The sequence below is a fragment of the Vulpes vulpes genome, chromosome 13, assembly GCF_048418805.1.
Source record: "Vulpes vulpes isolate BD-2025 chromosome 13, VulVul3, whole genome shotgun sequence".
NCBI lineage: Eukaryota > Metazoa > Chordata > Mammalia > Carnivora > Canidae > Vulpes > Vulpes vulpes.
The window spans coordinates 122,537,888-122,564,055 of record NC_132792.1 but is presented as its reverse complement, the minus strand read 5'-3'; the positions used below and the strand labels follow the sequence as shown (position 1 = coordinate 122,564,055).

General features: G+C 38.1%; 1 protein-coding gene across 50 annotated transcripts in view; it reads left to right on the top strand.

The window, feature by feature from the left end:
- Positions 1–26,168, top strand: part of CDC42BPA (CDC42 binding protein kinase alpha) — a 320,030-nt gene that overhangs the window by 77,421 nt on the left and 216,441 nt on the right. For all 50 annotated transcript variants that reach the window (XR_011996311.1, XR_011996312.1, XR_011996310.1 and 47 more), the window contains exon 3: positions 24,763–24,846. Coding sequence is in view for 44 of the 50 variants with exons in the window: in XM_072732749.1 (XP_072588850.1) it covers positions 24,763–24,846 (84 nt within the window). In the remaining 6 variants the exon portion in view is untranslated. The remainder of the gene's footprint in view (positions 1–24,762; positions 24,847–26,168) is intronic.

Below are 26,168 nucleotides of genomic sequence, written 5' to 3'. Positions count from 1 at the left end.
ACTTGTTCCCAGGACCCTGGGATCATGACCTTAGCCAAAGGCAGAGGCTCAACCACTGAGCCAGGTGCCTCCTCTTTTGATTTCTGTATTGACTTCTTTGCCAGACATCCTTGCATTATTTTCATAATAGTTTTTCTTTAATATGGATCTTTTTTCCCCACTCCAGGAGTTCAGCATCTTTTCAGTATCACAACATTCGTATTCATTACAGAAACATCAGTGTCAGTTTTCTTCTTGTTGATAATTTTGCTCTCTTTCTTCTACTTTTCTGCTACTGCATAAATTAGAGGATGGAGTCACATAAATTGCCCAGAATTAGGGTCAAACAAAAATGAATTGGAATGACCCAAACACAGGCACATAATTTTTGCCAGAAACCCTGTATCAATTGGGTATAAGAATTAAAAAGGAAGAGCTAGAGCCTCAGTTTGCAAATATATTATTATATATCTAAAAGTCCCAAGATAATGCTGAGAACTAGTATAAATTAGATAATTCCATAGTAATCATATGTACACACAAGTCATGAACTTTTATATGTATAAACAACCAAAGTTGGAAGATAATGGAAGAGGAAAATATATTTAAAATTGCCACATCATAAAAGTGTTAATTATTTCTAAATTAGTTAACATTAAATAATTCCAATACATATGGTAGTTACTAGGCTGATTCTTAATAGGAAAATAATTAAGAATTAACAGAAAAACACTTGAAAAATGGAGCAGCAACAGACCTGCTGTATATTAAAACATGTTGTAAAACCTCACAAGATAGCACATGAATAAAAAATCCAGAAGTGGGCTCACATACACGTAGTAATTTAATGTTTGGTAAAGACAGCATCTCTAATTGGTGCAGTTTTAATACATGGTTTTGAGAAAATGGATAGCGAGTTGGAAGGGTCCATTTGTGGATCTAATTAAAATTCATATTATATATCAGGACAAACTACAAATGGGTCACATGTCCAAGTATAAAAAATAAGACAAATACAACAGAAATATCCAAAATAGATTGACCAAACTATGGCATATCCACATAATGGGACACCGTACAACTGCAGTAAAGAAGGAGTTCACTCTATTTCTGTGGAGAGATCGCCAGGATATATTACAAAGTGAATAAAATAGGCTATAGGGTAGTGTATATGTAGTATGCTGTAAAATTGTAGAAATTTTACAATTCATACTTATGTTTTCATAAAGTAACATTGTACAAGGACAAGAGGGAATGGGGTACAGGTAGACACTGACAGGAGTAGAAGTCACTCTTCTAAGTAGAAACATTTTTGTTTTGATTTTTTTAAGCATTTGCTATTGACTAATAAATTCTTTTTGAACTTATTATTTATCTAAAAAATCACTAGAAATTCTTCCAAGTTGAGATGAATTAATCTGCAAGTTCTGCGAGTAATTTAAGGAAGAAGTACTTCTAAATGTAAACCTCCCCAGATAATAGAAAAAGAGGGACCACTGCCCAGCCCATTTGATGAGGGTAGAATAACCTAGTTTCTAAAACCTGACAGTGTGTTGAGTCGAAGAAGGGCATCCTAGGAAAGAACACATACACATATGATTTGATTTTATGACAAAAGTCAGGATCATGGTTGTCTATGGTAAGAGGGTGGAGGGGCATGGGCAGTTTCTGGGCTACTGCAATGTTCTGTTTCTTGATCTCCATTTTAGTTATATGTTGTTCACTTTATAAATGTGTTTAACTCTACTTTTGTTTTGTCTTCTGTATAGTATCACAAATACTATAAAGTAATTTATAAAAAGCCATAATTATGGAATATATGTTCATCTAACAGATGAACTTTAAAATATACACAGTAACAAATGATAAAATTTCCGTAGGGGTATACAAAAACTCAGAACAGTTTAAAATGGAACTTTTGACTCTCCTTTCTCAGAAATTGGCAAGTCAAGCAGATAAATCAAGACTTAGATTTTTTCACCTTTTGTATGTGGAATTTTTTAATGGCATATTTATTCTGTGTTAAAACAATTGCAGTGATTTTTAAAAATGGTAACAATTGGTTTCTCCTAAACTAATTTCACTAAGGGATTAGAGGCAGTCAAATTGGTATCTAGTAGGGACCCGCTTTTGTTTTGTTTAAGCTATTCTGTTGGGATTTTTGTTCTGCAACCAGCACAGCAATTCTAGCCAACGTTGAAATTGTTCATTCACATGATCAGATTCACTGCAGATAAAACTTGTTTATATAAGAATAGAGAGGGTGTGCCGCAGTGGAAGGTTCAACAGATTGAGGGACCCCTGGACAGAGTGGCTTTCTTCATTGAAAGGGCTGTCTGTCATCTGTCTTCTTATTCCAAATCTAGAAAATAACTACAGGGTAAGAGGTACTGAATATATGTAGGGATTTAAATCATTGTTAGGAATTTCATTTACCTTCCTTTTGGAAAACCTGAAATGAGACCCTGTAGGTTCTCACTCAGTGCTGCTCAGGGGAGATGTTGGGGTGGAAGGAAGAGTCTGGAGGTTCATCAGAGCAGAATTTGGAGCAGCAGGCACATCTATGCCAAAGTCCTTATTAGGATATTGAAAGGGCTCAGTGTGCTGTCAGCCATGAGGATCAGTTCATTGAAAAGACTGCATGCAGCCAGGGTGGGGAGTTGTCGTGTATAGGAGAGCTCTGTTTAACCCAGAGAAGGCCACCTTACCATACACACGAGGTGGGGCCTGGTCTCGTCTTTCAGGCCCCACAGCACACTAGCCACTCAGCTCTCCATCCCTCTCTCAACTGAAAGAATGAAAGGAGTTCCCACTGCCATCCCTACCTTAATCCTACCAGCCTTATAAAAAAACGAAAAACAACAAGCAGGCTGCAGTAGGCCGCAACAGTTTTGTGGTGCTGATCAGTACTGGAGATTCTACCAGTTTCTGATCGGTTCCACAGTAGCCTTTCCTCAGAGAATTTGAAGAAGTGGTTGTCACCATAGTCAGTGTTTTAGGAGTGACAACTGGCTAGTAGGGGATGGCATTCCGCACTGTCCATCCCAGAGGCCTGTGCTATGGCCTCCCTTTACTCTGTTGGTGACATGTTGAACTTCAGGACGCCAGGCGTGGGCAGGCACAGGGAAGGCTCCCTCTGCTGGGCCCTGATTGTAAACACCAGCTGTGATACTTGGGCAGGAAGGGATGGCCAGAAACTAGAGTGGTAGCTCCTTGTTATCTCTGTAGGAGGGAGGATAGCCAGCTCACATCACAGACCTTTCTGCACTTGGGAGTGTCTCTCCACTTCCATCTCCTGGTGGCTAAGAGCCATTGAAATAGCTCTCACATGGTGGGGATAGAGTGGATTCTGCAGCCTATGTGGGGATCATAATGAGGCCATCAGAGACCAGGCCTGGCTTGGTCCAGAAATTCCAGCCTCTGGAGGAAAGCCCCCCCCACCCAATACAGTCATACCCCCACCAGCCAAACAGAGGAGTACTTTTCAGCGGGCCCCAGTCTCCACACTGGCAGTTGCATGGGTGTGAATGCAGTGCTGGTCAGAAATGATTTTCATGGCCCAAACAGCTAGGAAGAAATAGGAATTCTGTTGATGATGTCTTTTGAATGTTTAGATAGTTCAGCCACTGTTTCTGGATATCCCAGTTTTTCAGGCAGACTTGTTTTCTTAGCAGACTGTACTCTCTGAGGGAGCTTTGATTGGTCTATCCAGGAAAGACCAACCATTTAGCTGATGTCCCTATTATGGAGGCCCAACATTTTATCTGCAGGGGTACAAAATGGGGTCTGTTTTAGTAAGCAGTACCACCAGGCATAAAAGGATGGCTAGGGCCCACCTCGCTTTGGGATCAGGATCTTGGATTTACTGAAGTTCTGGGGACCCTGAGCCTATAGTTGCCATGTCTAATCTTTGTGCCTGCTTTCTGTAAACCTAGTCTGTCATTGTTGCCACTGGGACAAGATGTAAAATATTTTAATGACATGATTATCATGAACCTAATAGATAAGAATTCTGTATCCAGTAGAGAATACACATTCTTTTCTAGCACATACAGATCATTCTTAAAACTTACTATGTTCTAGATCAGAAGGGTTGCTTTAGAAACTTCCAAAAATTATCATTATTATGCAGACCGGTATCTCTGACCTTAATAAAATACAATTAGAAATTGGGGTGCCTGAATGGCTCAGTGGGTTAAGCATCCAACTCTTGGTTTTAGCTCAGGTTATGATCTCAGGGTTGTGAGATTGAGGCTATGTTGGGCTCCATGCTCAGTGGAGAGTCTGCTTGAGATGCTCTCTCTGCTTCTCCCTCTGCCGGCCCCCACTCTGTCTCTCAAATAGATAAAGTCTTTTTTTAAAAAAGGAATTAATATCCGTCAGCTAAAAATGACCTATACGTTTATACACTTAAAACTATAGACCATAAGGGAAATTATAATTATATGTGAATGAAAATACTGCATTTCAAAATTTGTGAGATATTTAAAGAGAGATTTATAGTTTACAATTAATTTACCAGGAAACAAGAAACTTTTCTAAGTGCTGTGGGCTGAATTGTGGCTCTATCTCCAAGCCCTCAGAATCATTTATATGTTGAAGTCCTAACATCTAGTACCTCAAATATGACTCTAATTGGAAATAGAGTCTTCATAGAGGTAACTAAGTTAAAATGAAGTCTTTACTGTGGGCCCTATTGTACTATCATGGGTATCCTTGTAAGGGGAAATTTGGACACAGTCATTGAGAGTGAAGACGATTTAAAGACATAGGGAGGAGATGGTCATATCAAGTCAAGGAGAGAGGCCTGGAATAGATCCTTCCTTCATGACACTCAGAAGTAATTTACCCCGTCACCTTGATCTTGGACTTACGGGTCTCCAGAAATATAAAAGAAAATAGATTTCTGTTGGTTAAGTTACCTAATCTGTGATTCCTTGTTATGGCAGTCCTCGCAAACTAATACAGTACTTAATGACCCAAATTTTAATTCAGGAAGTTGGAAAAAGAACCACAAAGTAAATAAGAAGGAGAAAAATAATAAAAGTAAGGCTGGAAATTTGTTAAATAGAGAGTAGTATTATCAAAACCAAAATTGATTCTTTAAAAAAAGTAATATATTTAAAAATTATGGGGTCATGGCTCATGATTATTTCAGTTTCAGAAAAAGCATTAAGTTTAATACATATGTATTATGAAAATTCTAAAAATAATAAAGAGAATATCTTTAATTTGATGAAGGATATGTGCCAAAACCTAAAACAAACTTTTCTCTTTAAGATTTTTTTTATTTATTTGGGAGAGGGAGACAGAGTGTAAGTGCACAAGGTATGGGGAGGGGAGAGGGAGAGAGAGAAGCTGATTCCCCACTGAGCAAGTAGCTTGATGCAGCGCTCTATCCCAGGACCCCAAGATCATGACCTGAGCTAAAAGCAGATGCTTGACTGATTGATCCACTTGGACATCCCTGAAGCAAACTTTTAATGGAAAAACTTCAGACACATGCCATTTAAGATCAGGAACAAGACAAATATGGTTAACACTGTTACAGCATTTCATGTTACTGGAGTTCCTGGCCAGTATGTTCAGAAAATAAATAGAAATGAGTTAAGAGAATTGGAAAGGAAGTGATAAATCTGTATTTATAGATCACCTATATATAAAAATTTACAGAAGCAATAGATAAGATTTTATATTAATAAGATAATCTAATATTTCTCGAATAAAAGGTCATTTTACAAAAATCAGAATTCCTCTGTACTCAAAATAACTAGAAGAGATGATGGTATAAGATACCATTTGCAATAATAAAAATCAATAAAGTAGCTAGAATTTAACCTGATGAGTAATGGCCAAGATTTACAGGGAGGCAAATTTAAAACTCTCTTATAACAGAGTATATGATAAAAAGACCTGAAAAAGAGATACACCGTGTTCAAACATGGTATAACTTCTTTGTAAATATGTCAGTTCTCTTTAATCTATCAATTCTATTAAATGCCAATCAAAACCCTGTAGAGTATTTAGAGAGATTTGACACACTGAATAATTTGCATGGAAATTCTGATTATGACACACTTGTATTGCAGCACCTCTTCTTAAAACAACTAGAAAACCTTGATTAAAGTATAAATTTATCCAGAAGTGTAGAGCTATAAAATCAGTAAGGACTCAGGCTACGAGTCAGAGAAGTAGGTCTGTTGAGATGTGAGCATTTAGCTCTACCTTTTCAATTGCAGGCAGTTGTCTGGGGGCAGGGAAGCTAAAGAAAACTTCTAGAAATCTTACAGGTTCGGGGAAAACAAAAATTAGAGATTAGAGCTCAATGAAGAGAAGGGCTCTGTTAAATATTCTAGGTATTTAATGGGGGACCCTGAAGGGTTCCCCTTAAGTGGAAGGACAAATGGAAATAGGCCAGCCCTCACAAGATGGAATCGCTGTTGTAATCAAATCAATCCCAGATTGTATTAAGATGATCTGACCCTAGGGTAGAAATAAAACATACATACAGTGGCTTATATTAAAACTTGATAGGTTTCATAGCAACCATAGAAAACTGAAGAGAGGATTAGTGGATTGGAAACTAGGTCAATAGAAAATATCTAGGCTGAAATATGGAGAGAAAAAAGTGGATGAAAAATTAAAAAATAAATTAGGATTCCTATTAGACACAGTGAAAAAATTAATATGTATGTATTTATAGTTCCAGAAAGGAGACAAGAGAGAAAATGGGACAGAAATAGTATCTGAAGAAATCATCTGTGGCAGTTTTTCAAAGCTAACTAAGAACAGAAATCTACACATAAATCAGAGAGTTCCTATATGTCCATGACAGGATAAATGCATCAAGGTACATATTACATCCAAGCGTAGGATAGTAAAACTTCTGAAAACCACAGATAAAGTTTTAATAACAGCTGGGGTAAAAAGGATGTGTAACTTCCAAAAAGCGACGAGAAGACAATTCACTTAATAAGGGTAATGATGGAAATTGAAGATAATGGAAAATGTTAAAACTGTTCAAGGAACCAAGTGTGTCAACTTATGATTCTTCACCCAGCAAAAATACTTATTTTTAAATGAAAGCAAAACTATAAAATATCATTGAGAGCAATTAAAGAAGACCTAGACAAATCAGAGACATCATGTATTCATTCACAGGATGGAAGACTCCATACCGTTAAGATGGCACTTCTCTCCAAATTGATGTACAGCTTCAGTGTAATCCTTTTCAAAAGCTACCTTTTGGGTAGAAATTGACAGGCTGATTTAAAAATTTATGTAGAGGGGATCCCTGGGTGGCGCAGCGGTTTGGCGCCTGCCTTTGGCCCAGGGCGCGATCCTGGAGACCCGGGATCGAATCCCACATCGGGCTCCCGGTGCATGGAGCCTGCTTCTCCCTCTGCCTGTGTCTCTGCCTCTCTCTCTCTCTCTGTGTGACTATCATAAATAAAAAAAAAAAAAAAATTAAAAAAAATTATGTAGAAATTTATGGGACCCAGAACAATTAAAAGATTTTGAAAAGGGACAAAGTGGGAGAACACACACTTCCTGATTTTAAAACGTTTTGCAAAGCATTGGTAATCAAGGCTGTGTGGTCCTGGCTTAAGGATCACGTGTAGATCAATAGAATACAATTCAAAGTCCAGGAATAAACCCATATATCTGTGGTCAGTTGACTTTTCTTTATGGTCAGTTGACTTTTCTTTTCTTTCTTTCCTTCCTTCTTTCAAGATTTTATTTACCTATTGAGAGGGAGAGAGAGAAATGAGCTTGGGGAGAGTGTTAGAGGGACGACTCTGCTTGCCTCTTCTTCCATTGAGAAGGGAGGTCAATGTGGAGTTCAATCCCAGGACCCTGAAATCATGACCTGAGCTGAAGTCAGCCACCTAACCAACTGAGCTACCCCAGGCACCCTGACTTTTTTTTTTTTTTTTAACTTTTACGTATTAAGCAATCTCTACCTCAACATGGGGCTCAAACTCACAACCCCAGGATCACAAGTTATGCGCTCTACTGACTGAGCCAGGCAGGCACCCCTGGTCAGTTGATTTTTGACAAGGGTGCCAAAAATATTCAAAGGGATTAAAAAAAAAATAGTCTTCAACAAATGGTGCAGGAGCAACTAGATATCCACGTGAAAAGAATGAAGTTGGACTCTACCTTATATATCCAAAGAGCTAAAAGCTAAAACTTAGTTAAGAGCCAAAACTGTGGAACTCTTAGAGGAAACATAGGTATAAATTCTGGTGACCTTGGGTTGGGCAGTGGTTTCTTAAGTCTATGCTAAAATGACAGTGCAAAGAAAAATTGGTAAATAAGATTTCATCAAAATTAAAAACTTTGTGCTTCTAAAGTATACTATCAGGAAAGTGAAAAAAACAGTCCACAGGATGGGAGAAAATATTTTCAAATTATATATCTGAAAACGGTCAAGTATCCAGGAACCTATAAAGAATATTTACAACTCAATAATAAAAATGCAAATAACCTAACTAAAAAATCGACAAGTGATTTTAATAGACGTATCTCCATCAAAGATATAAGAATGACCAATAGGCACATGAAAAGATGCCCAATATCGTTAGTCATTTGGGAAATACAAGTCAAAGCTACAGCGAGATACCACTTCTCACTTAGCAAGATGGCTGTAAATAAAAAGATAGTAGCAGGCATTGATGAGGATGTGGAAAGACTGGAACTCTTGTACTTTGCTGGTGGGAATATAAAGTGTGCAGGTGCTTTAGAAAACAGCCATTCAACCAGCAATCCTATCCTAGGTACATACTCAAGAGAACTGAAAACAAACACACAACCCTGACATGAATGTTCATAGGAGCCTTAGTCATAATAGCCAAAAAAAAAAAAAAAAAAAGAGAATAGTCCACGTGTCTGTCAGCTGATGAATGGATAAAGCACATGTGGTCTGTCCATCCGCTGGGATATTATTCAGCCACAAGGAAGGAGATACTCGAATCTGCCACAGTGGGTAAATCTCGAAATCATGCCAAGTAAAAATAATCAGACACAAACAGCCACTTATTGTCTGATGCCAATTATATGAAATTCATGGAGACTAAAAATAGATCTTTTTTTTTTTCAGGGACTGATGGGAGGGGGACGTGGGGCATGCTTGCCTCTAGGTGTGGGGTGTTTTGGGGGGAGTGATGAAAATATTCTGGCATTACATAGTGATGATTGTACAACTTTGTGAGTATACAGAAAACCAGCAAATTGTAGACTTTAAAGGATGAATTATATGGTATATGATTTATGTCTCCATTTTTTTTTTAAATGAAGACAAAGGCCTTTTTAGGCAAAGAGAAAACTGAGACTCTGTCCTCAGTAGACTTACACTAAAGGAAATACTAAAGGAAACCTTAGGTGGAAGGAAAACAATCCTAAATAAAGCATGGGAATGTAGAAGGGATGGAGAGCTTCAGAAAGGGTAAATGTGTCTTTTGATAACATAAAACAGTTTCAGTCATGCACATCTGTACATCTGAAAGGTTACCTGACAGCAGTGGCACAATGGATAGGAGGTAGGGAAATGGACTTAATATGTTCTAAGATCTAATCATTGTCTAGGAGATGGCAAGAAGACTAATTTGATTTTGTAAATTATAATATTTGGGATAGCCAATGAAAGAAAAATATTAGCGTGTACAACTGATGAGTTACGAGATGGGAAATAAATGATGGGAAATACAGTGGAATAGTTAGCAGACCAGTTACATCAAAATGTTAATATACCCAAAAGTTTAAGCAGTTATCCAACATGTAAACAGCTTAAATAATCCAAGTACGGGCACTTGGGTGGCTCAGTGGTTAAGCGTCTGCCTTTGGCTCAGGTTCTGCTCCTGGGGTATTGGGATCGAGTCCCACATCGGGCTCCCTGCAGGGAGCCTGCTTCTCCCGCTGCCTATGTCTCTGCCTGTCTCTCTCTAAGTCTCTCATGAATAGATAAATAAAATCTTTAAAAAAAATCCAAGTAAAAGGTTGTTCACTTAGCTAAAGAAACAAAACTCAGGAATATCTGATTAGAAGATCTACATCTTCAATATAAGAATATTAAAAAGTTACAAATTAAATGTTGGAAATGTTTGCACTTACTGTGCAAATAGTAAAATAAAGTAACATGGTCTAAGACTCAAAGTAGACTTTAAGTCCAGAAGTATTTCTCCATCTAACCACAAATAAAGGAATGTTACATGCTAAGATCATACCTCAGGAAATTAGACATGTTTTATTCATAACACTTCTGACACCAAATGTATGGTTTTTCTTTTTCTTATACCAACCAATTCTCCCACTCTCTAGACACCACCTGGGTGTCCAACAGTTTGATTCTGACACCGCCTACCTGGAGTTAGCAGGAGATCCCACAAGTTAAAAGGCTCAGTCCCACAAGATGCCATTAGAAAGTCCTAGGCCATTGGGTACTTCTGACCAACCAGGTGTAAATTAGGGGTTTCCACCAGTCCCTCCTCAGGTTTAACAGTTTGCTAGGAGGACTCACAGGACTCAGGAACTTCACTTAGTATCACTGATTTAGTATCAAGGATACAGGAACTGTTAAGTGGAAGAGATGCACAGAGCTAGGGGTGGAGGAGGGGAGTGGTGCTTCCTTGGCTGTGTGCCAATCTCCCAGTGCCTTGATGTGCTCAGTAACCAGGAAGCTTCCAGAACTCCTTCATTTAGGGTTTTTTGTGGAGATTTTGTTATATGGGCATGATTGATGAAATCACTTGCCATTAACAACTCAACCTCCAGCAGCTGTCTCCTTCTCTGGAGGTTGGGGCTGGGGCTGAGAGTTATAAGCTTCTCATTGCATCCTAGTGTTTCTGGTTACCAGCCCCTGTATTAAAGCTATTGAGGCCCCCAGCTGCTAGTCATCTCATTAACATACAGAAGATAGTCTTCTCTCTCCACAAATCCCAAAGGTTTTAGGAACTGTGTGCCAGGAACTGAGGACAAAGATCAAATATTTAATTTTATTATACCGCATCCATCATAGCTTTGTATTGCCTAACTAATTGCTTTTATGTATATAGGGCAAAGATTGACAGAAGTAAAAGTATTCACATATGAACCCCGTAGTAGGAGATTTTAGCACACTGATTTAATATCTGATTAAACAAGTAGACAGTGATCAGTAAGGAATAAAAGATGTGAACAGCAGCAAACTCATTTGGTATAGAACACTATAATCAATGACTGATGAATCCTTCCTTATCTAGTATATGTGGAGCATTTAGCATTTACTACTGCATAGATGCATCAAAATGCAATTAATTTTTTTGTATAGGGACCTTATATCCTGTGATCATTGTAAATCCACTCACTAGGTTTGGCTTTCTGTTAGATTATTCACCTTGTATGCTACCTGGTCTTTATTTCCCATTCCTTCCTGTTCTACAGTTACCACAGTGCAAAATCAGTCTCCAGAGTTCAGGGTGAAAGCCAGCTGTGCTTGCTTACTCTCTAGTATTCTTAGATGTATTTAGTTTTGAGGCTGTGCCAGTTTCTTTCATCCTCTCTCTGAAATGTGTTTAAAACGTTCCATAGTTTCTCACATTTATGATGTTTAGGAAGCTCATTTTACATATGTGATCTTCCATACCACTAGAAATAGAAGTGTTTATTTTTCTATATGAATATTAGACTCCACTTGTCTACTTAAACTGTTATTTTCATTTTGGGTAATATTAAATTTACAGATTAAAGGAGGATTGATGCCTAGTTTTCTCTGGGATTACAATATGATTTATTGAATTTCAGAGAAAAAAAGATGGGCAGTTTTCAAAAACTTTTTGTTCGTTTCTTATTATGTTAACTACTGGGTATTGTCTCTTCTGTTCTATTGGTGGGATATTTTCTGCAATTAAATTTCGTTTTCTTTTTTCTTGGAAAATAAGAACGCTATTTATGTATATTACTTCATTAATATTACTTTTGTTACCAGCTACCTTAGCAAATTACCTTGTTTCTTACAGTTTCCTTTTTATTTATCATTGTATTCCCTTTTCAGTATATAGTTATGTTTTCTACCATAAATGATAAATTTGCAATGTACGGTGACACTTTCCCTCTAAGCCCATTTTACTCTTTGAGCTTATTGATTTTATCTTCAGACTGCATGAATTTTCTTTTGCAGTGAAGTGTGGGCCTTGGTTCCTCTGTTCTTACCTGTCTAACCCCATTTCATTCATCCTAGATCTTAGGAGTTCTTTAAAATATTTTATCACCTGTTACTTTTCTTACATTCCTTTTTTTTTTTTTAAGATTTTATTTATTTATTCATGAGAGATACAGAGAGAGGCAGAGACACACACAGAGAGAGAGGCAGGCTCCATGCAGGAGACTGATGTGGGTCTCGATCCTGGGTCTCCAGGATCACACCCTGGGCCGAAGGCAGGCGCCAAACTGCTGAGCCACCCAGGCGTCCCGTTTCCTTACATTCTAATGTTATGGTTTTATTCCTTTAGACAACTTGTATTTTCTGTCACTTGGTGAGATTGAGGGTAGGAGTGAAGTAAATGAGTTTCCCTAGTTGCCATCTTAGAAAGTCTCTAATGGGGGATCCCTGGGTGGCGCAGCGGTTTGGCGCCTGCCTTTGGCCCAGGGCACGATCCTGGAGACCCAGGATCGAATCCCACGTCGGGCTCCCGGTGCATGGAGCCTGCTTCTCCCTCTGCCTGTGTCTCTGCCTCTCTCTCTCTCTCTCTCTCTCTCTCTCTCTCTGTGACTATCATAAAAATAAATAAAATAAAAAAAAAAAAAAAGAAAGTCTCTAATGGTTTCTCACTTAAAAAAAAAAAAAAAAGAAAACATTAACAGAAGTCCGTGTTCCTGGTTCTTGTTCTTCAATAATTGAATATTTCATGGCTGGTATTCACAGCTGAGGTTCTTTATATTATTTTTAAGTGTTTCCACTTTTTAAGAATCCCACATCTTCCCTATTCCTGCCTGTGCATATAATTCATAATGTCTTCAGTCCTTATACTCTAGATCTTGGATGTTTTTGATACTTTTATTTCTGGGCTACAAGATAATTGCATCAGTGCAAGGAGGTGATGTTCAATTTACTGTTTTCTCTTTGCCTGTGGGTTTTAACCAGTGCAGTGGAACCAAATCAGGTTCAAGTTATCAGGATCCCCTGTTAGAGGGATCAGGATGTGAACTTGGAGCCAAACTGGAGACTTCCGGGTACCTTCCCCCAAGTATAAACCTCAGTTCCCTACTTTGGATCTCAAAATAGACTCAAAGTATGTGTGTCTAGATGGCTGAATTGAGGTTTCCAGTGCACCTTAGAAACTCATTTGCCAGCAGAACAGAGAGTGTTGAGGAATGGGCCTCCCAACTGATTGCTAGTGGACAAGTCTTGAGTCTTAATCGAGTTCATTGTTTGGATGGAAGTGAAGGGGAGTTACTCACTTTGGTTTTTCAGTACTTGACTTTTGACTCTAAGAGAGGTGATAGAGCCTTTCTTGTTCTTGGGGTAAAGTATATCCATTTCCATTCACTCCTAACTTCTGAGCCCTAAGAAGACTCAAGAGCAAAGGGAATTTGCCCATCCACTCATCTCTTTTGAAACAATTCCTGCAGATACTTTGAAATGACTAATGCATTATATTTAAGGCCAATATTAATGGTTATATGTTTTCAGAGAAAACAGAGGTCCTCCCTGCCAAACAAAATGTATTGCGTTATCACCTATTGCCTCTTTAAATCATTCCAGGGGCGGCTGGGGTGACTCAGTCAGTTAAGCATGTGACTCTTGATTTTTGGCTCAGGTCATGATCTCAGCATTGTGCAGTCAAGCTCTGCATCAGGCTCCATGCTCGGTATAGAGTCTGCTTGAGATTCTCCCTCTCCCTCCATCCCTCCTCTCTCTCAAATAAATAAATAAAATCTTAAAGATAATCATTCCATATTTGGAAGTCCATGAAATACTTGATGGCAGGATGCAGTCCATAAAGAAACTAAATGGGAGAGTGAAATCAGTGGATGGAATGTGTTTATAAAAATGGGAGTAAAGTTGTAAGATACTTTTATCTTTCTAATGGGGAAGGTGAGAACCCCTGTAAACTGCTTCCTAACAAGTATATACTTCTAACTTAAAATTTTTTATTTCTTTTCTTTTTTAAAAATATTTTATTTATTTATTCATAGAGATGCAGAGAGAGAGAGAGAGAGAGAGGGAGAGAGAGAGAGGGGCAGAGACACAGGCAGAGGGAGAAGCAGGCTCCATGCAGAGAGCCCGACATGGGACATCCATCCAGGGTCTCCAGGATCATGCCCTGGGCTGCAGGGGGCGCTAAACCGCTGTGCCACCGGGGCTGCCCCAATTTTTTATTTCTAAGCTTAATGTTTGTCTTCTCCTGTGGACTGCAAGGGAAGGCAAGGATAGAATTTCTTTATTCATTAGGCTAAGTACTTAGCACAGTGCTTTTAATTTTCCCTATTAGATTAAAAGCAGTAAAATGAGGTTCTTTTTTCTTTAATGCTTCTCTGTTGTGACTAATGAAAATAATACTTATTAATCATGAACCGTAATCCAAATATGTTCAGTGGTTAGAGTCACCATCTTACCCAGCAAGAGGGAAAGGTTACAGGACTTTGAGATCTACTTTTAAAATTTTGGGGCATTTCTTTCTAATGTTATTTCTATTCATGGATAATAAAATTGAGATAGTTTTGTCAACATTAATACCTAACTGGCTTTTCTTACAAATTGTTTAAGTCTTCTCCCCATGTATTGAAATATTTCTTGGCAAACCTGGTTTCTTTATGGCTTCATAGAAGTCCCTTACATAGCTGTTTTGTAATTGACTCAACAGTAACATTAGGCTAGAAGGTGCACTCCGTGAATTTAAGGATTTTCTCCATCAGTTCTTTGCCATACTGAGGCACAGTATGGTCTGGCACATACCAGGCGCTCAATAAGTATTTGTAAAGTGAAGAATGTTTAGGTGGTTCTGTTTTTTCTTTTTTTTTTTTTAGTTCTGTTTTTTCTATATTATAAATTATACTCTCTAAAGTATGTTTGCACATAATGCTTTCACTGCATTTCAAATGGTTTTTCTAAATAATTTGTTCCAGAATAAATTTCTAGAAGAGGATCTTGCTGGTGAAAGGGTATGGACAAAGTTATAGGACTTCAGAGTAGTTTTCTTTTCTTTATGAAATAATATTATTTATGGATTTCTATTTTTTAATACTTTGATTTTATAAATTTTCAATAATTCTATTAGGATTAAAGAGGTTTTTAAAAATTTTATTTTAACTGAAGTGCATTTCTTTCAATTCGGGGAGCAGTTAGAGATCTTGTAAGTGGAATATAGAGTTTCTTGTGGTGGTGGTACAGGCTGAGGATTGGAAGGTCACTTGAATGTGAGTGATGGCTGTGCTATGCTAAAGAACTTTCTTCTGTAGGAATGGAAGAAGAGCAGAGGGTAGGTAGTAAGTGGAGGTGTGAAAGAGTTGGAACAATCAAAAGCATAGTACTGGTGATAGTGCTGAGGAAGGAGTGGAGAGAGGGGAGACCAGAGGCATGGAAAGCCTGGATTTCTCACTCTCCAGCCCCGTGTCTAATTCATCGCCAACTTTTATATCCTAAGTATTCCTTGAATTTCTTCCTCTCCTCCCCCTTCAGGTCCTCGGTGTCTTTAACCTCAGTTTCTCATTTCTTTCCCTGCCTCAGAGCCACTCTCCATAGAGCTGCTGAAGTGATCTAACTAAAACCAGCTCTGAAGAATGGTTTCCTATTATTCCTATTTTAAGGTTCTAGTTGATTAACACAACATACGAGCTCTTCCATCATTGGGATCCTTCAGCCTCATTTCTTGCTACTCCTTCCTAGGAGGAAAATCTTTCCTTGTCCTGAACATCCTCACTTCCTCTCCCCCACACAGATATTTCTGGCTTCTGGGTGTTCCTCATCTGCACTCACTTCCCAGAATCCTCTCCTGCAGTCAGACCCCCTGGTCCCCTTTCTGAGGGGTGCATTGTGTAGACTCGGGTGTCAGTCAACTCTTCCAAGACACTGTAACAGATATATTCACCTATTCCATACCTCCCTCCCTCACTCTCACCTTTTGTGTCAGGAATCTGTCTTTTGTGCTTTTTATAGGATCTTGTTTTTACCTCTTGCACGTTGTACTGTAATTGTCTATTTAGGTCTATTTCCTACATTGACCTGTGAGATTTTTGAGGGCAAGAGCTCTTTTATTTTTGTATTCTCAGCAGTTAGCATAATGTCTGGCATATAATCAGGTGGTCAAAAGGGTTCCAGTTATCATTTTCTAGATGAAATAATGAGGGGTTGAACCAGGCCAGTGGTAGTGGGGGAGAAGAGTGGGTAGGAGAGACAGATTGGAAAGAAGTCACTTGGATGTTATAGATGAGTTACAGGTAGAAGTTATGGATGGTTGAGGCGTGCAACATAGTACAGGAATTTGGTATACAGGGTTTTGACTTGCTGAATTTGAGATATTTGCTAAACATTTAGACATGACTGGTAGGTAGTTAGAAATATGGGTATAGATATTAGGAGATCAGGATTTAGGAGTCATGAGCAGATAGGTGTGAGCTGGGGCACTTGGAATAGAGAAGTCAGGAAGGGGAAGGGATATAAAAAGGTGGAGTAGGGATCATTGGGGAACATTTAACAAGTAAAAGAAAAGTAGGAAAATATACTGATTATCATTAGTGTTCAGTGGAAGAAAGGTTGAAGTAGATGAGAATTGAGAACAATAGATTTTACTTGGAAATTAGGTCATTATGGATCTTTGAGAGAATAATTTTGGTCCAGTGGAGTGAAATAGAAACTAGATGGAAATAAGGGATTGGAAGAGACTGGGAAGCAAATAAATGATGAACAAGTGGGAAAAGCAAGCACATACTACTCTTTAAAAATGTGCTTTATGGAGAAATGATGCTAATGCAAAAGAGATGTAATATCAGCTCCTTGAGGGGAGGGTAGCAGTGTGGTGAATTTCTGGTTTTATTTTTTTGTTTTCGGATGGGAGAAGGTCTTGGAAAAGTTTATCAGTTGATATTCAGGAAGCAGAGGAAAGGGGGCTTGAAGTCCAAAAAGAAATCTTTAATGGAACAAGGGTAAGAAGGAAGAGGGGGCCTAGAATCAAGGTCTTGGGAGGTGTCGTTAGCCTTGAGAATAGTGGGGACTTTTCTTCCTTGGGTTAAAAAGGAAAAGAAGTAAGGATAAGTAGAAATACAGAGACATTTAAAGGTGTTGTGAGGGAATGTGAAGATCTATCTTCTATGAAGTAGGCTACCAGTCATTAATTGTGGGGTGACAGGTGGATAGGACAAGGTAGGATAGATGGTGGTGACAGGGTGGCCCAGGGTATTTTAGAAGATTGGTAAAGGACAGAGTATTACTGGTGGGACTGCAGGTAGATTTTAGGGTTCAGTGAAGGTTGAGCTGTGGAAATAAAGCAATAGTAAAAGTAAATTTTATATATATATATATATATATATATATATATATTTTTTTTTTTTTCATGAAAAGGACTGAAAAAAGGATAGGGCACTAGAGAATTATTTATACTTACACATTGGATTAAGTGAGGCAGATAGTGATGTTTGTCCTTCAGGTCTAATGCTTGGGCGGATTGAAGGCCCGGGGACCGTGCTGTGGCAGACAACAGTGCAGCCATCGGAGACCAGGAACAGGTCCTGCCTGGCGTGGGCTGGTGACCTCCAGAGTCAACTCAGAGGACTTCATGCACAGCTGACGATATATGAGAGTTAGTGTGGGAAGGTGCTTTTTTTTCTTCCTTTTTTTTTTCATATATTCTTGTACTATATGAATATCAGTTAAAATATGTAAAATAAAAGTAACAGATTGCACATAATTTACTTATTTTAAGACAGAGGGCATTTTGAATAGAAAAGTAGTATTGGCAGGATTGGCTGGATTGTGAGCTCTTGACTGCATATTCATTCCTGATGAAAGTATCTCTGGTGGCCTTAGGTCCCTGTATTTCTCAACTGATAGATTGTAAAGTGCAAAGACAACCCTACAGAGATAACAATTTCCTCCGTGGTATTTTGTCTTCTATCAGGAATTTGTAAGTAGGTTTATATATGCCTCTGGCTCACCTCTGGCATGGATATCTGATAGGAGCAGCATTTCTAGCAATTATGCTTTTTCTTAAAAAACGAAAACTATGAAAATAAAAGCATAATCTATGTAACTACTTCAAGAAATGCATAAATAATGGGAAACACTAAAGGAGCAAGATATAATAGAAAATCAGCAGCTCTGCCAGTTAAGAACCTTCTCTACGACTCACTTGTCAGTTACTGCTTAACTTAACGCTGGGTTTTCCTTTTTGCTTTCAGGAAAACCTTTAACTTACGCCCTGGGTGTTGCCTGTCCACAGTTTCCTGGTGGCTCACCGCTTCTGCCTGCTCCAGCCTTGCTCCGGCAGCTTCAAGGCTTCTGGGCTTCAGAGCTTGTTGGGAAAGCTTGCTGCTTTGGCCTGCTACCCCTGCTTCAGGTGTCAAAAAGCTTTTAATTAGCTTGCTTCCTCTACTTACTATAACTAGGCCCTTACGTGTCTGCATAGCCTAGTCCTAGGGTCTGAAGGGAGAATTATTTTTAGCTGTTCGTTCTTCCTTAAAAATTCTTGTACCCTGGCTCTCCTGGGATTCGAGGGACAGTAAAAGCAGTGTTAAGTTCTCCTGCATGATTCAACTTTGGCAGCCCCTACACCTACAGGGTTGATCCTCAGTCCCCAGGGGTGCACTGTCATGGGCACACCGAATTCAGGTAACCAGGTCTGTTCTGAGTGGCTGATGCCCAAGCTGTGCCAGTTTTTAAATATTCTGACTATTGCTACTTATGTATAGATTGTGTCTCCAAGGAGAGTATCTTGTAGCTGTTTAGTAAACTCTTTGTTGTGTATTTAGTTTGCTTGCTAAAGAGACTGTTTTTTCCCCCTAGTAAATACTTTTAACACAGACTGATCACTATCAGAACATTATAAAAAACAAACACTGATTTCCATACAGATTAACACTGATGACCGTTAACATGTTAATAGGTGTCAAGATGATAGGCATAATGAGTGGCAAGGTCTGTCCAGGGCCTCTAGGGGTGTTCAGTAGTTACACTAGTAAAAAGCGCTAGTGATATAATGGGGCAGGGAGCACGGCAGGATGTACTGCAGAGTGGAGCTCATTGAGGTCGTCGATGCAGTGTGCTCAGCCCAGTGCCAACCATAGAGTAAGCTCTCTGTAAATAAGAGTTGTTCTTATTTTATTATTATTATTATTAATAATAAATGATGGTAGGTATTGTACATTAGAAATAAAGAAAAGGAGATAAAGACTAAGTTGTGAAGTCAAGACTTAAAAGCCACACATGTCATTAAGAGAGCAGCATGGGCTAGAATAATCTCACACACACACACTTAATTTTAAAACACACATTTATATATCTTACCATAATGCCCTTTTTCAAAAACATTTATTTATGTTAGAGCATAAGCAGGAGGAGGGGCAGAGGGAGAGACAGAATCTCAAGCAGACAATGCACTGAGTGTGGAGCCCAGTGCAGGGCTCGATCCCACAACCGTGGGATCATGGCCTGAGCTGAAACCAAGAGTTGGATGCCTAACCGACTGAGCCATCCAGGTGCCCCATAATGCCTTGTTCTTACTTGAGTTTCAGTATCACTTTTGTAGTATACTTGAAGTTGATAATATTGATGCCGTAACAGTTTATTAAATAATAATAGTGAAGGGGAAAAGGAACTGAGAGGTGGTATAGAAAGTGTGACAGGACAGTGACTGTTTACAAAGAGACACTTCTCAGCTGAGCTTGAGAGAACAGACTATGTGACTTTCTGGGGGGAGCCTACTTGAGACCTAGGCAATAAGTGCAAAGGCCTTGGAGTTGGGATTGAACCAGGTGACCATTGTGTCAGCAGCAGAGTGCACTAGATTGAGAGAATATATGAGATCTGGGAGGTTGGATGACCAGAATACATTGGCCTTATCAGTTAGAGTAGGTTGACTTTTACTTGGAGAGACATGGGAAGCTGTTGAAGTTTTGGAGCAGAGGAGTGTCACCATCTGAGCTACATTGAAATAGGATCATTATGACTGCCAGGTTGAGAATAGATCGTGGGGGTTAAGTGCAGGAGTGGAGGGGCTGGTCCAGTGGATGGTCCAGACAGAACATGAAGGCAGGTTGTTTGGAGGGACTGGAGGAGGTGAATTCTGGGTATGTTGAACATAGAGTAGATTTGAGGCCTGCATGGGAACTGTTACTGGAGATTGAAATTCTATTTAATATAGTGTGATAAATCCTATGTTAAATGTTGTAGCAATAAGTGCAGACACTTAAACTGTATTTAAGAACTCATTTCTTAACATGTGTCACCTGGTTTTTTTCCTGTAGTGTTTACAGTTTTTCCAGCATAGTACTTCGAATATGAAGCCTTTAGAGAGATCTCTGTGTTTAGTGTTTTTATAAAGTACATCTTTGTTCTGTGTTAAACTTCAATCTTTACTTTTAGTCCATACTCAGAGGACTTTTTATTTTGATCAAGTTAAGTAAGAAAGGACATTTTAACATACATGCCCTCTTGCATGTCAGTTGGCTGTGGTTCTTAAAAATCTAGAACCTGAAGTTAGAGTTCTGGGAGAAGCCTCTTTTTCTGAGTCTCTTGCTGCTGCCATGAACATGAAAATGATCTGTAGTGTTAGAGGAGAAAAGCAAGATGAGTGTTATTTTATTTTATTTTAGCATTTCATCAGCTTCATGGTCTTGTCTTATTATGTCATCAATTCGATAATTCACGAATATTACCTGAACTGATATTTTAAAATTTCTCTATATCCCACCACATTTCAGAGAAGAGTGAAGGCAGTTCATAAATCTTTTGTAAAGGTAGCATGAAGAATGGTTGTCACCGTGCAGCAGCATGGCACTCTTAATTGCCACATGTGTTCAGAGTGGGTCCCATTTGGGCCCTAACCGGCCACACTAAATACCCCAATAATTAGTGGTCATTTCCTGACCAGGGTGAGGTGTGGTATTTCACACAGTCCTATTCCATACTTCAAATTTTGCATGTTCCATACAGAAAACATAGAACAATGAATAGAAATCATATCACTTGGAAATACCTCATCTTTAAAATTTTTGGTTCCTGTCTTTCTCTCTATGCACCTGACATAGAAATTCATAGGTATGTATTTTGTATATATACAGAAAAAGTAATCAGTGTGCCAGCTTTAATAAACTTCTTACAAGTAGAGTATTATTCTGCATTTTTGCCTATTAAATAGTATTCTTTAAGAATATTCTTAAAAAATATTCTTAAAATATGACTAATTTTCTATTTTATTATATGTTTATTAAATTTCATCTTTTGGAATATTTAAGTTATTACTAATGGATTACTCTTGGAAACCACATTATAGTAAATGTTGTGGCTTCATTTTTACTTATACATCTTTTTAGTTGAGGACATTCCTAGCTGTATTTCTATGCTTCATGGGTATAAATTTATTAGAAGTTGAAGAGATTGGAGTTGGAGAGATTGAAGAGTTATTTCACAGTTAAAGAAATTGAATAAATTGGGATGTATAATGTCTGCTATGTATTGTGGGTTGGGCAAATGATGGTTAAGAGATTGGATAAGAATGTGTTTATTTTTTAGTGCAATTCCTGACACATAACAATAGCTGGAGTTATTGAACACTGCTAAGTGGTAAGCACTGTATACTTGTATTAATTATTTTAATCTTTACTACATTTTTTAAATCTTTACTACAATTATATGAGTACTACTAGTAATCCTATTACATTGATAAGAGAACTGAAGTTTTGAAAGGTTAAGTTACTTGCCCAGAGTTACACAACCAGGATTCAAAACCAAATGGTCTGGCTGCAGAGTGCAATGCTATTACCGCTACCCTGAACAGCCACAGTAAATGCTGGCTCAGTGTTTGTACAGGAAATGCTAATTCACTTCACAGCTCTATAATCCAGGGGTGGTTTGGGTTCCAGGATATTTTGGATTTTATTTTTATTTATTTATTTATTTATAAAAGATTTTATTTATTCATTCATGAGGGACACAGAGAGAGGCAGAGACACAGGCAGAGGGAGAAGTAGGCTCCATGCAGGGAGCCCGACGTGGGACTGGATCCTGGGTCTCCAGGATCACATCCTGGGCTGAAGGTGGCGCCAAACCGCTGAGCCACCGGAGCTGCCCTATTTTGGATTTTAGAAAGATAATTTAGTGCATATGCTCTTGTTTACATAGGACTTCTGTTGGGGTTTGGAGCAGCACCTCAAAAGCAGACGTGTTAGTGTTTCTGCAGTGAAGCATATTTGTCTTTATACTAAATGAAAATAAAAAACCAAAAACCAAAAAAAAAACTGTAATTAGCCTGATGTCAGTACCTGCTGCCAAGTGAATTATGAACATCTTTTGGCTTTAGAATTGCAGGTAAGGGATTGTGAACCTGCATAAAACCCCCTATTGAGAGTATCTGGCATTTAGAGCACACTTAGTATGTGTTCATGGGTACTACTACTATTACTCCTACCAGTTATCAGATACATCCTCAGACACAGAGAACTAGTGATATGTACAGCTAGGAGTACTCTTCTCCAAGGACCTGAGGATGGGAAATCTTAAGTGTTAGAGTCTTTCAGCCATTCCTCCCTAAATCAGAATGAGGATGGCTTAAGTGATAGAATCTCTTCCCTGTCCTAAATGTAAGCATGTTGAGCTCAGTGCTCCTGTTTGCTTACTTTCAACATATAATGTGAGTCTACAGAGCAGCTAAACCTTTATTTCCAGCCTTTCAGAGGATTTGGTGAAACAATGTTTCAGGTTTTTCCTTGCTGTCTATCATAGACTCCTTTATTTTACCCCCATCTTTATTGAGATGTAATTAACATGTAACATTATGTAAGTGCAAGGCATACAAAGTGATGATTTGATACATGTATATATTGCAAAATGATTAGCAGAGTAAGGTTAATATCACCTCACAGAATTACCTTTTTAAAAAATATGCGGTGAGAACATTTAAGATCTTTTCTTTTAGCAACTTTCAAGTATATAGTAAAATACTGTTAACTGTAGTCACCATGCTTTATATCACATCCCCAGAATGTATTCATCTTATAACTGGAGCTTTGTACCCCTTGACCAACATCTCCCCATCTTCCTCAGCCCCGGGCAACCCTCATTCTAGTCTCTGTTTTTATGCGTTTGACTCTCAGATTCCATATGTAAATGAGATCATGCAGTATTTATTTTTCTTTGTCTGGCTTATTTCACTTAGCATAATGCCCTCCAGGTTCATCCATGTTGTCATAAAAGCAGGATTTCCTTCTGTTTTTATGGCTGAATAATATCCCATTGTATATGTGTGCCACATTTTCTTTATTCATCTGTTGATGGACATTCAGGTTGTTTCTGTGTCACGGACAGTCCTCTTTCTTTGAGCATGAAGCAATGGGAGAACAATTTAACTGACCCATCATTTCTGTAGATAGGACCAGCAATGACTAAGACTGAAGTGATTGCACTTGAAATTGAGATACCCGTCTTCTTTCCTACCATTTTAACTGTGAAAAACTATAATCACAAGTCATTATAACCATTTATGATAATAACCAAGAAATATCCTTGTTTATATAGTATTATACAGTAGTTTTAATTATATGGTCATATTACTTTTATTGTAATCTAATCCAAATATAAATTTATTAAATGTTCCTAATATGTACATTTGCCATTAAGATTTAAAAAATTTCAACACTTGAGTTTAAACCCAGTCTCCATCCTTGGCAGGATCCCTTTTATCTGTTTGAAGACATGCTGTATGTAGTTTGTTCTCTCCTGCCACATGTTAGGGTATTTGTCTTCCTCATCCTGGCCCCGAGTGACTGGAAACAACCTTGATTCCCCCTCCTGCAGTGCTATCTCAGCCCTGCAGCATCCCCAGTGAGCTGGAAGGGCCCTTGGAGATCAGCTAGTAAAACCAAAGCAGAGAGGTAAAAACAAATGGAGTCAGTTTGTTGAGGCTTATTTATTTAAATGTGACAGTTTTTTGATCCATAACTGAATTACAAAATACAAAAATATTTGTTCCTTTTAATGTTGGAAAGGAATGTGTGAAGTCTGCAATTTTGTAGAGCCATTAGCCTTAATTGATCTTCAGGGGTGTTTGTGTGTGTGTGTGTGTGTGTGTGTGTGTGTGTGTGTGTGATAGAGAGAGAGAGAGAGAGAGAGAGAGAGAGGTGGGGGGTTGTACAGTGGGTAAGAATATGTGGTGTGAAAAATAATATCATTTTCAGTTTATTTTATACTATTTGATTCCCACGAAACATACTTGTTTTGGCAGCTGCATTTCCTGTAGCACTGTGTTGGAATTTGGCATGCAGTACTCAGTAAGCTCTCCTTATTTCAGTGTTTTTTGGTCAATTTCCTAGTGACAGTAGATATCAAGTTAAATTCCAGAGCAGAGAACTTGAAGAAGAGGATGTAACAGTGATACAGGGTTAAAAATACACTTAACATGTTTGGCACATGTTAACTAATGTAACCTTTTCAACTGACAATATTATTTGATTTCGGAGCTTAGAGTATGAACTGCATGGAAATCATTGATAATGTTGGTATTTATTTTCTTACAGAGAGGAAAAAGGAAAATGGATGACTGAAAAAGTTTTATTTGTTACATTGTTGTATTTTAAAAGTTGTATTTCCTTTTCTAGGTTGCTGTAGTGAAACTAAAAAATGCAGATAAAGTATTTGCCATGAAAATATTGAATAAATGGGAAATGCTGAAAAGGGCTGAGGTAAGATTCTGTTTATTGGAATGTTTAATGTTTCAGAAGTAATTTTAGAGACCTATAAAATTATAGATATCATTTACTAACATTGTATCTATGGTGGCATTTATTTTTAAGACATATGAGATAAGTTCTACAATTTACAATTGTGACAGAGTAATGATAAAAGTTATAATGCATAAAAAATAAACATAAAAAGTTATAATTTGTGATGCTTATTTCATATTGTCTGAAAACTAAATGTGGGGCTTGTATATTTTGTGAAAAGGAGGTGTGGAAACCAGTTTATTTTATAGGGAGAAATTTTGCAATAATGCATTTCCAACTTGATGTAACTCGTTTATATTATTCTGTATTTATCTGTGTTCTGCTCAAAGTGGAAGTCAACAGGAGTTTTGAATGTGTCCTCTAAGATTTCTGTTTATTGCTAATTATACAGTTAAATGTATGTTTTTTATATTATGAAAGGATGGTAGCAAAATCTATTGCAAGAGTTGCCAGTGTTTTTATGTTGATGCTAGATATGAGGGAATGATGGGAGTGATGTTAAAATTATCTCATAGCTGTTATGCTATGGTCAGAACTGACGTTACATATAGATTTGGGGAGGGATTCTGGGGGTCTCCTGCTCTGTGAGATCATGGTGAGTGTCCAGACAGGGTCCTCAGGGGCCTCAGTGTGGAAGTATTTCAGTATTTGAATTTGTAGGAGGATCACACTGTTGTGTAGACTGAACATTAGCTCTGGAAGTAAGATTTCTCTAATGAGACATTAGCCCTTAGAAACCTTTCTTTATCCACCAGTACTGGTAGCAACCTGGGGGGAAAAAAAACCTGAACATATAGAGAAAAGTAAAAATGGTTCCCTTGATGATAGATGTGGCAGTAGTAAAATACCTATCTGTTTCTGTGGAGAAATTTGAAAAATCTAACAAAGCTTGAAGTGAAAGCTAATCATTTATGTTCCATCATGTAGAATCGATCACTAACCTTTGGGGCAAGTTTTTGCTTTCAGCTTTGTCTTCTGTGAGTCTCCTGACAAAACCTGCACAAGAGAAGTACACATAGAGTATTTATAAAAACAAGTGGTGCCACCTTACAGATAAAATAGAAGCCCTCTCTGAGTCCACCCCATGGGGTGCAGCCCCTCCCTGCCTCCCATAGGTAGCCTCCGTGGAACAGTGTTGTGATGAGAAAAGTATTTGGAAACTTTTACATCACTCTCTGGCATTATTTTGACTCTATTGAATCCAGGAATCCCATAGGGAGACTGAATTAGGGTGTTCTTCTGAAATGGCTGTTGATAGAGAGAAAGGTGAAACATCATGT